Genomic DNA, 13,742 nt, shown 5'->3' on the forward strand with positions numbered 1-13,742 from the left:
GGCAAAGAGTCGTGGAAAAAAGGGTTAAGTCTTAATCAAACTGGAGAAAGTATTAATTAGTAAATGTACTCGTTACACCATTTTGGTGAACGCACGGTTAGCAAGGGACATTGGTTCGATACTAATTGCTTTTGCAAAGGAGTTGAACAGGTTGCTAGTTCTAGCTGAAATTCGGCATTTTGTCAAATTGTTTATCATATTTGCTGTTGTTCGTTGAGTGTAGCTTATTTACAACGGGTACTGAATGATGTTTAGGAGCGAGTGGCCTTAGTTGATGCATGGGAACGTTTGACTGTTTGAGATGCAGATTGATTACCATCAACATGCAGATTCTTTCGATGACAACATTTGAAATCCACTTTCAGGCTTCCTTGCTTAAGTACACCTTTGCATAAACTGGGGATCCAGCTTCAATGTTTCGATTATATTTAGAATCTGTGTCAAAAGGTCGAAGGACGAAAGGTCGAAATTCAATATTTCGTTCTTTCGACCTTTTATACTTTGTCCTTCGACCGTTTATCCTACAACCTATATTTCGGTTGGTGCTTGACAGGCTTATTCGTCGGGCGTATGCATAAGATCCATATTACACAGCAGTGTAACATTAGAGCATCTGCTGAGCTGGTGACTTGCAGATGTGATGACACGTGGATGTGCTGGAACGGTCGCAGAGCTGTTGCCGAAGATGCCTCCTTCCCCAATTATTTCCTTCAAAGATCGCTTGAGAGTGTCCAGAAATCATTTCGCTTGCGCCAATGAATGACTCTTGATTCCTCGCAGAAATAACAGAACGCATCACTTACGAGTGGACATCTGTTATAATGCAATTTTTTGGCTCTTTCGTATGTGAGTCCACAACGATAATGAGATCCATCAAAATCCAAACGAAGACGTTGCCATGGACTTCTGCATTCGCTTTTGGAAACATTTGGGAATCACTACTCGATTAATCATCATTTTGTAAAGAAATTTGGGCGCTAAGGAACAATTGCGGAATAGTAACATTAGGAGCTAGCATCTTGGTTACAGCTGATTTTTTTCTGTTCCACTTTTTCAACCATTTGTTCGAGATTTTTGACCTCCTCTTGGTAAAATAGGCATTTTTCCGTCAGTCGCAAATGAAATACATGTTCACGAAGTCGCTCAAACAGTGCACTGAGAGCTTCGTAGTGATTCGCTTCGTCTTCACTGTGAATAATGACGTCGTCTAGGAAAGCATCGACTGACTCCAGACCTGCTATCATCTACGCCGTCAGTTGTTGGGATGTGCTGGGTGCTATTTTTATACCGAGTGCTAAACGGTTGAATGGAAACTTTCCTCGCTGAGTATGACAACAAAATAAAATAAAGAATTAAAAATTTTCCATAAAAATAAGGTAATTGCCAATAATGGAATTTGGGTAGATAAAAAATTACCATGAAACAAACATAATTAAGCACTTTTAAAAGTAAAAATTGCAATTATAAAAAAATAATTTTCTATAAAGAAATCGAACTTTTCCATTGAAAAAAAATGCAATATTTCCATAAATTGCTTTTTTTATATTTTTCAATGATTTTTTTTTGTGGATTTTTGTGAAAGTTATTAATTTTTTGTGGAAAAAAAAATTATATCGTGGAAAATTTAGTAATTGTTCATTGCTAATATTGATTTATGTATGGAAACTTTGTATTTTTTCAATTAAAAAATTTGATTTCTTCGTGGAAAGTTCTTCTTTTATAATTTATAGTTTATAATAAAAAGTGGTACTTTATTTTTGTTTTCCTGGAAATATTTTTATTGTTTATGATTTTTTTTAAATATTTACCTTGAAATGAAATGAAAAAAGGCATTTTCCTATTTTTGTATATTAAATTTTTAAGGGGGGCTTTTTATTTTAGTCACTGATTACGGATGGACTTTTTTTTAAATCCACTTCGACTTGAAGATACGCATCGGATGGATGTTTATCCGATGCACCTCACGGGAAGCAAGCGCAAACTAGTTGGTATTCTCGCCTAAGTAATTACAAGTTCCTTTAAAAGTACGTTTATCGCTTAATTAGCTTGACTGAGCTGAATAAGCGAAAAGCGTAGCTTCAAAGGAACTTTTGGTTCCGATTAAGCGCGAATCAGGAGCCTTCGAAACAGATCGAACCTCTCCCTCTCAACAAGGCCGCGTTCCGGGTAACCCGGGGATCTCCACCTGGCCCAGAAGTCCCAACAATTTCAGCGTCCTGGGCTCCCTGGGCACTCCAACCCGGGTAATAAGTCCCTCTCCCACTGTTCCTCTTCCACTTTCGGCTGTACGAGGAGGTCAAGTTTCAAGGAACAACCTTCAAAACCTCGTGCTGCTGGTCCACCACAACTTGCTATGGACCATTGCTCTCCAAGAGGTTAACCGCGTATCCAACACCTTCATGGATCGGACCCTCGGAGGCAAATACCGTTGGACCAAGCAAGGTTGGGAACAACTTTACGCACTCCGTAGTCATCGGGGTACTACAGGATATCCCCATCGACGTCCTTGACATTGAAGAAGACCTGCCGGCTGTGGGTGTTCGGCTACACGGAAGTATGCCAATCACCATTATCAATGTGTATATCCCTTGTGGCGCCTTCCCCGCCGTAAACGCTAAGGTAAGCAACCTTATTGACAACGCTACTCCCTTGACTTATCCTTGGGGATACGAACGCCTACTATCCTATGTGGGGAGGGTCCAGGTCCGACCCTCGAGGCTCCGTTCTAGCGGAATCATTCACGGAAGGTGACCTCGTCACGCTCAATGACGGGTCCCCCACCTTCTTCAACGGGCAGCTCACCACAGCCATCGATGTTTCTGCGGTAGATAGGTCAATTCTGCCGCGCTTCTCCTGAAAGCCGGCACCGATCTGTACGGTAGTTACCACTATCCGGTGCAGAGTTCCACCAACGCTTCCATCGCGTGGACATCAAGAGTCGCCGATGGAAATATGGTGAAACGGATTGGTAGGAGTACGAATGCGCTATGTTGTCGGTTCTCGTCGCTCACCGAGTTCACCGGCACGATTCTCGCCGCCGCCCAACAAGCTATCCCCCAATCCAGTGGCCGTCTCGGTCGTCGAACACTTTGGTGGTGGACCGAAGAAACTCGGCACGCTATTGAAGCCAGACGCAAGGCCTTACGTGCTCTTAGGAGGCTCAGCAGCGACTACCCCATTAGTCCTGACGGCGAAGTCCAAGCAATGGGAGGATTTCATTGACAGCATCAACCCGTCTCTGACCTCCTACGAACCTTGGAGGCGGGTAAATGTAATTAGTGGAAAATCGAAGACGGCTTCCCTCCACCTCAATCAGGGCAATCGCACAATTTCTAACCCTGCACAAGTTGCCAATGCTCTCGGTGACTACTTCGCCACCCTGGTACCCAGCCGAATTCTGGAGGACTATCGCTACTCGTAGTCTACAACTCAACATTACCCTTATTCTCGCGGACCACCCCGGCTGCCTGCTGAACCAGCACTTTTTAGTATGCGAGTTGGCCTATGCACTTGCTAAGTGCAACGGGAACTCATCCGGACGAGCAGCAGGAGAGCAGCGTGACTAGCCGTGATGCATCCAAGTTCAGGCCAATCTCCCTGACCTCGTGTGCATCTAAAACCGTCGAGAGGATGGTCAATCGGCGACTCAGGGAGAAACTGGAAGCCGACGGAAGCTACCGTTTGGCTACCGTCAACACGATCTTCGCCTTCGGTTATGGCACCAGCACATATCTGCCGTAGCCTGGAAAAGTGACGTAATAGCTATTTTACAACATGCATGTTTTCCATTTTTCTGTTAAAGAGCTCGATGAGTAGTACTCGTTAACGCCGGAAAATGGCGTATACGTCACTTTTTTAGATTACGGCAGATATGTACTTTGCCAACCTGGGCAATGTGATTCAAGAAGGACCTTCGGTCCTTAAAAAATACAAAACTGGTGTTATTATAGACAACATGCTTGCTTTCGTAAAAAACTTCTTCACCTGACGAACCTTCCAAGTGCTAATTGGCGGTAAAGCATCGGACGAGTACCCTGAAGAAATTGGCGTCCCCAAGAGTCGGCCCTAGCGGTGACGCTTTTCCTCATCGGCCATCTCTATGGGCAGGGTTTTCAGCGTTCTACCAGCGAACAAACATCTATTTGTATACGCCGACGACATTTTAGGTCGTGGTCGGCAGAACGCCTGGAAGGACCAGGATTAAGACTCAGGCGACGGTAAGTTCCATTCATCGCTGGGCTTCATCTGTCGGCTTTGTTATGAACGCCAGTATGTGTGTCCGGGACACATCTGCAGCGGACGGCATCTGCTAGCAGGAATCTTCATAAAACTCGACACGGATGCCATCCCCAGGAGACTAACCTTTTTACCGCACTTCCGGGTAGTGAAGGTAGCATGTAAATCCAGCATTAGTCTCATTAAAACCCTCTCGAAAAAACACCGTACCAATAATAGGAGTACCAGACTAAAAGTCGGGCAAGCTATCGTCGACAGCCGTTTGTTTTACGGCCCAACTTATCCTGTCTACCGGAACCTCATCGACACTCTCTGGCCTGTTTTCAACAGCTACGTCCGATTGGCCTCCGGTCTACCCCCGTTGAAGCTGCCTTCGTTGATGCCGGCATTTTTCCTGTCCGGCATCGGTTTTTGATGGCCATCTGTCGCAAAGCCGCCTCTTTCGCTTCTGCCACCTCAGGAGATGACAGGACCCCTCTCCTCGACGAGGCTGAACGAACCCTGAGAAGTGTAGCCGGTACCAGTCTCCCCAAGTGGCGCGGGTTCACTGGCACGGATCAAAGGGCTGGCTATTGCCTCATGTTAACATCCACCGCACCATTGCCTCCCGGTTCAAAAGACGCGATAACACAGATGAGCTCCGAAGATCCGCACTCGAACTCATTGCAACACGCTTCCAAAATAGTAAGATTCGGTATACCGACGGGTTCGTCTTCAGCCGAGGAGTTGACTTTGGAGTCTGTGGACCTAATCTGGCCGAATCGGAGAGCCTACCTCCACAAAACAGATAGGCACCATAGCACAAACTGCAATTTTCAAAGTAGGCTCTTTGTGTATCAACAGTCGACGAACGGCACTCCCGTAAATCCAAGACGAAAGAAAGAGACCGCAAAGCATGCGATGCTGTTTTGTCTTATGCGCGTTGTTCCGTAAAGTTTGACTTCCACCGCTAGGTTCGCTAGCGTTTCAAAACCATGGAAGAACCACATTCCACGGCAAAGATGCCTATATGTTATGTGCTACCTCGCCAGTGCAATATATTTTCCGCTGAAGCCGCCTCCGTTTTTGTTGCGACCACCCTCCCGGCGAACAAGCCAATCGTGGTCTTCACGGACTCCGCAAGTGTTATTTCCGCCTTTCAATGTGAGACTCCGAAACACCCCTGAATCCAAGGAATCCTTTCAGTATGATCCCCGGTACCACCTTCGCCTGGATCCCCGGCCGATGCGGCATTAGGGGAATTACCCAAGCCGATGCCCTGGCCAGTGTCGGATACGGGGGTCTACACTCGCTCCGTCCCGCTGGCCGACGTTAAGAAATGGACGAAGAGCGTCGTCGGCCAGGACTGGGCTCGTACTTGGACCAATAGCAGAGGACTCTCTTTGAGGAAAGTCAAAGGATCGGTTCCCAGCTACTCCAAAAAACAACAGGGGATATCGAGCCAAACAAGGGTCTCCCACAACTTCCGGTCCCGTTATGATCTCTGAACCGAAAACAGCGTGGAACACTTTATTTGCAGGTGTCCCAAGTACGACCACCCAGCCTTTTTTTTTTGCTTCTTGAAGGATCCCGGTTTGTTCTACGAAGTTTAATACTCTTATCGCCCTCCCGAACACCACACTTCAGTGATGAGGCCCCTTACCGAAAACGAACGGGCATTTTTTGAATATAAATTCCAATTTTCAACATTTCTTTTTTGGGGGAGTTTTACCATTCACTGATATTGCTTTTGTGTGGCTGTTTGATTAGTCAATCTGACATCACTTAAATAAAGCAATAAAAAAGCGGCTGTTTGATTATTTCTTGAATTACAATCCTGACATAGTCCAAACTTGACATCGGCATCCAATCCTGACATCGGCATCCTTTGCTGATTTCAAACCGCAGATGAACAGCAGGCTATTGAATTGGTCAACTGAAAGCTCCTGCAGTTCCAATTCTTCGCCGAGCGGGTTGAGTGTACGTGACAGCTTTTTCCTTGACTAACTGCAGCCGTTCCTATCATTTGCTGAATACCGTCCAAAGAATGCCTTCAATGTCACCACAACTTGATCGAAAGTAGAATCTTTTATTCGGATGACTCAGCCGTAACACCCAGCGAATCTTTTAGCTTTGTTAGTGTTGGTGGCTGTAAGTTTTATTTCATCCCCATTTGGCAACGCTGCTTTAAGATTTTTCAGGATTTCTTAGGTCGCAGAATTTGTGTGGGCTTTGTTAAAGTAATTTTTACGCATGGTAAGTTCATCACTTATTCGGCCGCAGATGATTGTCCTGAATATGTATAAGTTTCCCATCGACGGTTGATAAAACGGATCCGGGGGGCTCTAGCCCCTGATGCTATTTTAGGTTGCCACTTGAACCGTTTCCTCGCAGTGGAATCTTTTCAGAGGTTTGCTCAAGCTCAAATATTTTCGAAACAGCTTCTTTGTCTTTGATACCACGATAATTATTGCCGATGTTTCGCTTATTTCCCTATCGTAGAGGGGGACGCTGACTTTCTGCATTAAGGGAAAATGTCCCTTTCCATGTTAAAATGCCTAGCATACACATGTTACACGGATTACAAATAGTTTGACACATGTCTAATAATAGTCTTTGTCGATGAAGGTTCAACATTTGCATCAACTTCTTTCAACTCTCCGATACAACCAGTATGATGGTTAGACATTTTATTATATTTGTTGTAATTTGCGTTAATAATGTTTAGATCTGTTGTCATTGTTAATCAGGTTGTTCAACATACTTTTTTTCACAATTTAGCAGTTTGAGCGCAGTTTTTATTTTTTAAACGTCGTTTTTTCTTCTTTTATTTCATTTTTCAAATTAATTATAAAACGGATGTTTTTTATAGAATTGTTAAAAAAATAATCGTTCGGCTTATGCGTGTTATAAAACTTTAAAATGCAAATTAAATATAGTTTTCGGACGTCGAAAGGTTGAAAAGAAATAGGAAATATTATTGTTTGTTTAAGTAAAAAATAAGAACCAAAAATGGGTTAAAAACCTCATTCATGATGAACAAAAAATCAAAGGGAGCCTTTGAGTGACATTTATTAAACAAAGTTACTAAACCGGGGAAGGGTTCAGCACTCAGATGTCGCTTCTAGCTTTCCTTTGACTAGATTATCAAAGTATTAGTAATACTCACCGTAATATATTTCTAGTTACCGAACTTTAGTCTTTCGTAATCGCACCAAGTAGCTAATAGTTAAATGTGTGTTCTTTCTTTTCTCTCTCCTCTATTGTTTTTCCTTCACATCCAGCGATGACAACTGTCAAGATGACGACATAATCTTCGAGGATTTTGCTCGGTTACGTTTGAAAGGTGCTGAAACGGAAGCCTAATAAATGGAGGGGAAAACGTTGTTGAACTACACCCGAGTTGGAAATTTAAATTTCGCAAACAAATGATTGCACGCGCGCACGTGTTCTGTCTGTGTGTGTGAGAGAATGCTCCAAGCTGAGCGACAGTTGCCGTGGTAACAGCGACAAAACAACCTTATTTGTATTCTCTGTATGGTGTAGTAGTAGATGTAAGAGCAGTGCAGTCCCAATCCGGCAAGCATGTAGTTAGAGTAGTATGGGTGTAAGCGCGTGCATCATTTTTAAGCTGTACCGGAAGCCACAAAACTAGATGCGAGTGGATGGAGGAGCGGTTTTTTTTAATTCTCGGCAATATAAGTAACGTTGGTAGCTTAAAGTGTAAAATAATTAGTAGCAGCAGTTACGCGAAAGATCATTTTAACGGAAACAGGAGTCGACAACACACAACTACAGATGCGCAGAGGGATGAGAATAATCATATTTATAGCATTTACGAAACAGGCCGTGCCCGCTTCGCTCACATTAATAACAACTGTTAGTCAAAACTGCAAACAAACAAAAAATTTCGTCGTCTCATTTTAAATAGGCTACACTAAAAAAATCCGCAGATCATTTTTTTTAAATTTTTTTAAATCATGCGTCAGTACATATTTTATTGCATATAAAATCACACATATGGATAATATACTTATAGAATGTATGTATCCAAAAAAATTAAATGCCATTTCGTTATCCTCATTGCAATAATCCATGTGCAGACTCATGAATATGATGCGGATTTTTTTGCCAGTGTAAAACAGCCCTGCCATTGGGAGGAAAAGTAGTTCCATGACAAATTGATACTGTATAATTAGCGATGTTTTAAATGTTTTTTGAAAATAGCTAAACGCTACCTACTTGATAATTATTTGAGGTTCAGGTTCCGCAGACTGCGTGGGTGGCGATGAGCAGCCATTGGGCGAGTTGAAGGGATAAGACTTTTATGTACTGCACAGGCCACGTCGGTCTTTGTCTAAAAATGTAACTGAAGTGCAGGTTTAGATATTTGATTATCCACGCATTCGACACAATTTGATTTTCTAAGTTTTAAAAGATTTAGCAATACGTTGCAACTTTTAAAATCTTCAAATTTTTTACCTCTCCCAAACTATTTCAAACGCAATCCAACCGGTCAAGAGACGAGCTATTACTATCCCATTCAATTCCCCTACTTGATTATAACTGTACATATATATGTTTCGACCTCAGCCGTAAGATTGTTGTATCAAGTCAAGTACAAAACACTGAAGACGACATTACGAACACTGTTGTGGTCGAAGCACTCGTCTGTTATGTAGTAATCAATGAAGTAAGAGATTCCATTAAAAAAAATAATACTTTTCTATTCATTTGAATCTCGTTTTACAGTTTTACAGCAGAGTTGAAAACTTTGTAAAATTAATCAAGATGTCTTTAAAAAATATTTTCCTTTGCATAATTTCCTTGAACCCTCTTGTTCTCCCAATGGTAGCTGCCAGAGTTCCGTTAGCGTATGTAGGAAGCATATTGAAAACCATATTTTGATACGATTCCCTTATTTATTAATGTTATTTTGTCTGTTTTTAGTGTAAGTATGCCAGTTTCTTTCTAGCTTCTATTTATTATCGATTAGTTTTTGTTTCTACCCAGCAAGATTTCTAATATATTCATTTATCGTTTCTAGGCAATAAAAAGTAAAAAATAGAAAGCTTAGGGCGGTTATTCGTGAACACAGCATATAGTAGGTAATCCATGCACATTAAAACACCAGTTAAAGACCAAGTTCTATTGCTAAATCCTACATGTTTCGTATTTTTGATAAGAAAAATAAAGTACTGGGTCTAATACTGTCACTCTTACACCACATGTTCAGTTCATCAATTTATTTTCAGTATTTAGTTGAAATACAATTGATTGCTCTAGTGTTGGATTCCACGGGAAACATTGACACAGAAGCAGTTTCACCCCCCATAGCAGCGGATCCTAAGCTTGCTGTAGATTATTTTTCTATTACTGCTAGGCATTATGGGGCATCGCATAAACACTTACACTGGCGCACACACAATTAGGCACAAAATTAGTTTCACTCCAACATAAAGTGGAAAAGAATCTATAGAAATATGGCTGTTGTTAAATTATAAAGAACACTGATTTAGGAACAGATAGGAAACGATTTCAATTTTTCGAACTAGCAAACAAACGGAAATGGCTTCCAATTGTTTGTGTTGCTTGAGGGATGAGAGGAAACAAACAAGATCGAAACTTTTTGTCCAAAAGTTTTGTTCGGACTGATTGACGATGCGACCAGGAAGTGCATACAAAAATACGCTTCGGAAGGAATAAAAGTTCTATATTTTAAAATAAGGTGGACAAATTTTAGGAAGTTTTACACTGATAACATATTCGATGTTCAAACAAAACTGTTGGATATTTCATATTTCGTGGTGTTTATTTTTGTTTCACGTTACTCATAAGAAGAACCCCTTTAAACGTGCAACAATTTAAATGTCTAAACGGTTCCCATTATAGAAAATATATATATGTGCGAACTTTCTAAAAAAATAAATTCGTTGTTGTATCTATCTAGGTATAAATTCATAACACATTGGTTTCGTATCATCAACCACCTTTTTTGTTTCACATGCGAAGCGCATAGTTGCACAAAAATAATGAAACAATATTAAAAAGTCCATTGAAGTGAAAAAAACTGAGGCACTGTGTAATACCAAGAAAAACAAACTGAAATAATTAGAGCCAACGAATTTATTTGTAGGCAAATTTATCGCAAAAAAAACTTTCATACTCTAGCTCTTTGAAATGTCCAACCAATTATTGAATAATCTATGTCTTCTTTTTAAAATTAAAACATCTCTTCGTACTAACCTCTTAACCGTCATCAAACGTAAGCAGAGTCACCACAGTAACAATGGCAATCCATTATCAAAAGAAAAAATAAATTCCAAACAGTTAAACCAAATTAGATTTTGCGTTAGCCCTGTTCGCACTGAACGGATTTCACTTAGATGGACATTCTGAGTCTTACCACCACATCAAAACATTATATCCACCACATAGGAAATCGTGCATTCATGGAATGTCTGAAATAACTTCGTAAAAATGTAAAAATCTGTATCTGAATCAAATTCAACCTTGAAAATAGAAACTCCTCTTTGGGAAGGTAAACCATCAAGAATAGGGAATCAATTAACCAACAAACCCACAGATGCTGTAACGAAATCATACAATAACAATATAACAAAATGGAAACTTAGAAATCGAATAAAAACCGGCAGATTGATAAGGAATATGTAGAAAAGCAAACAGACACACCCATGCCCACAAATAAAAAAAAAGCATAAATGTATTAACTGACTGTAAGATGTATATTAGTTAAAGGAAAATATAATGGGGGAAATATGAATTTTAGTGCAGATATGGGAATGTACTTTACAACTTATCCGGTCTGTTCGGGAGTTGCAGCTGCAGTTGTAGCAGGAACGAAAAAAAAACGGGTCAACAGGACTCGCCGGTGAAGGACAGGGGGTTTGAAAATGTTATACACATCTATGAAAGGGCGAACCCTTGGAAGGGGGAGCAAGTCATTGTACTATTATTATTAGGTAACTGCTATATATGATTTTTTTTATGATTATAATGATGGATGAAAACAAAGGATATAGAAAACTGGAAAATACAGAAAAAACGAGATCGCAGAAAGAAACAAAATAACAGTTTAACAAAATATAATTTGGTGTAAAAAATAAATCAAATTGCATTTGTATTTCTCCTAGAACGTACCGAAACTCACACATGGTAAATATGATTTAGTTGAAAAGGGGGGCTTTAATCACTGAATGGCAAATTCACCATGAACCCATACAGCAAACCGAGCACTTCGGGGCAGGACGAGCAATATGGTCCATAGAATATTTGAAAAAAATGTCTATCTTATTGGCATTACCGCCCCCACATTATTTAAATGTTGTTTTTGGTGTCACTGGTCATAAATTTGACTGAAACAACTATAATTTAAACAGAAACTATTCTGTTTATTTTGTAAGCACTTGGGGGTGTATTTAAGATTTGGAAATTACTCAATCTTAAGGTGGTTATACAACAAAGCCACAAATCGGCCATCTTGGAAACCACGTGCTTTTTCTAGTGATTTTTCAAGAGCACGAATCGAGAGAACCAGAACGCTCATGGAGATGAAACATCCGTAGATCGTTTGCATACTTATGCTGAACAATCGACTTCAATTTCAGCATCGTACGAAAGTTAATACGCTACATTTGAACTTTTGGTAATAGGAGTAGAAAATCGTGTGGTGAATTTAAAATTCACCACATGGCTTGATTGTATAATCACCTTAAAGGCAATTTTGTTTCTTCCACAGCTGGCAGTACCACCTTTAGCCGACAAGTTTTCTCTTATCAGCCTTTGAACCTCATCAAATTTATTAGTGTAGGTAGCTTATTAGGCATAAGCATTGGGGGATATACATTTTTTACTTTTTTTTAAACGAATAATTTTGAATACAAAACCTTAAAGATCTTGAAATTATTTTAGAAGAGGCATTCCACGGGGGCATGTCAGTCGATCCTGAGCGACCATTTCGAAAATATTTGAAACTCTGCACAGTTTTTCAATTTCATCTAAATCGTCATTTTTCGATATCAAATCTTCATATTGAGTCACGACTAACTTTTCAAAAGGGTGTATGTGAAAATGGTTCAAAAATATTTAAAAAGCTGCACAGCAAAAACGGAATGTTCGATTGTTATGTTTTTTTCAGCAAAGTTAGACAACTAAATGGTGATTCTTAAGAAAATGTGCACAGTAAAAAAAAAAATTTTTTTTGCCTTTAAAAATATCATTTTTGTCACAAAACTGAAATATCTCAAAACCCTATCTTTTTTCGAACGTAATTTTTTAGGGAAAACGGCCCATTATATTAGCTATCTACCATAAAAATTTGGTGATGGTAAACTAATAAACAAAAAGTTATGACATTTCAAACATTTCACAATTTTCACATTTAGTAAAAAAAAATTTTCTGTGTAAGTTATTTCGAGAATTGCAGTTTGATGCAGATTTTATTGTTAAGGGACGTGATTTAAACAAGTTGTTTTCATGATATTTTGATTTAATTATTCATAGCATCTATAAGAAACTTAGACACGATCCAGTGTTGTGATCAAAAGTATTGATAGTGTCATAATTTTCATTGCACGTGACTGGCGAAAAATTCTTTTAATAGTGTTGAAACCTGTTGATAATAACGTTGATAGAAACATATCAGAAATGTTATTTTTAAGACAAAAGCTGCAAAATCAAAGATTTATATACACGTGTACGTCTATAGTTTACCTGCAAAAATATACCTCTTAGAGAATAGACTTTATGATCGGGAGGAAACGGGTATCTTCAACAACAACAAATGCATGATAGGTACATACCATGACAATGCTCACGAAAAAGCAAAAAAATTACTACTACTAAGGTTGTTAAAGATCTTATAGTAATTTTTTCTTCAGTCAAGCAAATGACACCAAACTAGTCAGTAAAACTTAAAAGTGATTTTGTTTATTGAAATATTACGAACAACATGAGTAGCCGCTTTCTAACTGTTGTAGGCCGTTTGATGGAAAAAGTGTTCAAAAGAGTTACGAAATCTCACCGAAAGCACCATAGATAAACTGAAAGCGACTGGTTATGCTCCAATGTCCACATTGAATACAAATTTACGCATTTGCACGTCCTGCCGTCTAGACGTTGACAAAAGAGCAATCTGTATATCATCGGTTGAGCAGAGCGCAGGAAGTTCGAAAACGACAGCAACTGAGGAATTGCCAGATGTATCGACAACAACTGAGGAATTACCAGAAGTATTAAGTGCTGAGAGCCTTGCCACCGTACCATCAGCGAAATCTGTTTCAACAAATCAATCGGAAGATGAGTGTATCCAAAAGGTCAACATCGAACGCTTTAACGAGGGCATAGCTGGGATAAAAGTGACTCCGATTAAATGGAGTAAGATGGACTACGTTTATTACCCGGAGAAAAAATACCGTGAAATAAACGAGGCTGTACGAAGAAACCTCTTCAAATTAGGACCTGATGATGTGGAAAATACAGACCTGGGTGGTGCGGATAGAGCCGCT

The 13,742-nt window shown here is 39.9% G+C and overlaps 1 protein-coding gene and 1 long non-coding RNA gene across 7 annotated transcripts in view; one reads left to right on the plus strand and one right to left on the minus strand.

Annotated features, from left to right (window-relative positions):
* Positions 1 to 11,348, plus strand: part of LOC134225461 (beta-arrestin-1) — a 295,165-nt gene extending 283,817 nt beyond the window's left edge. For all 6 annotated transcript variants that reach the window (XM_062705551.1, XM_062705549.1, XM_062705550.1 and 3 more), the window contains one exon: positions 7,500 to 11,348. In XM_062705551.1, the coding sequence (XP_062561535.1) occupies positions 7,500 to 7,581 (82 nt within the window). In that variant the 3' untranslated portion in view covers positions 7,582 to 11,348. The remainder of the gene's footprint in view (positions 1 to 7,499) is intronic.
* LOC134225462 (uncharacterized) lies at positions 1,829 to 7,488 on the minus strand. Its single transcript, XR_009983249.1, has 2 exons — positions 5,260 to 7,488; positions 1,829 to 5,010 (listed from the first exon to the last, which is right to left on the minus strand). It is a non-coding gene; the product is annotated as an uncharacterized LOC134225462 (long non-coding RNA).
* Positions 11,349 to 13,742: the final 2,394 nt, after the last annotated feature.

Source organism: Armigeres subalbatus, chromosome 3 (assembly GCF_024139115.2).
Source record: "Armigeres subalbatus isolate Guangzhou_Male chromosome 3, GZ_Asu_2, whole genome shotgun sequence".
Lineage (NCBI taxonomy): Eukaryota > Metazoa > Arthropoda > Insecta > Diptera > Culicidae > Armigeres > Armigeres subalbatus.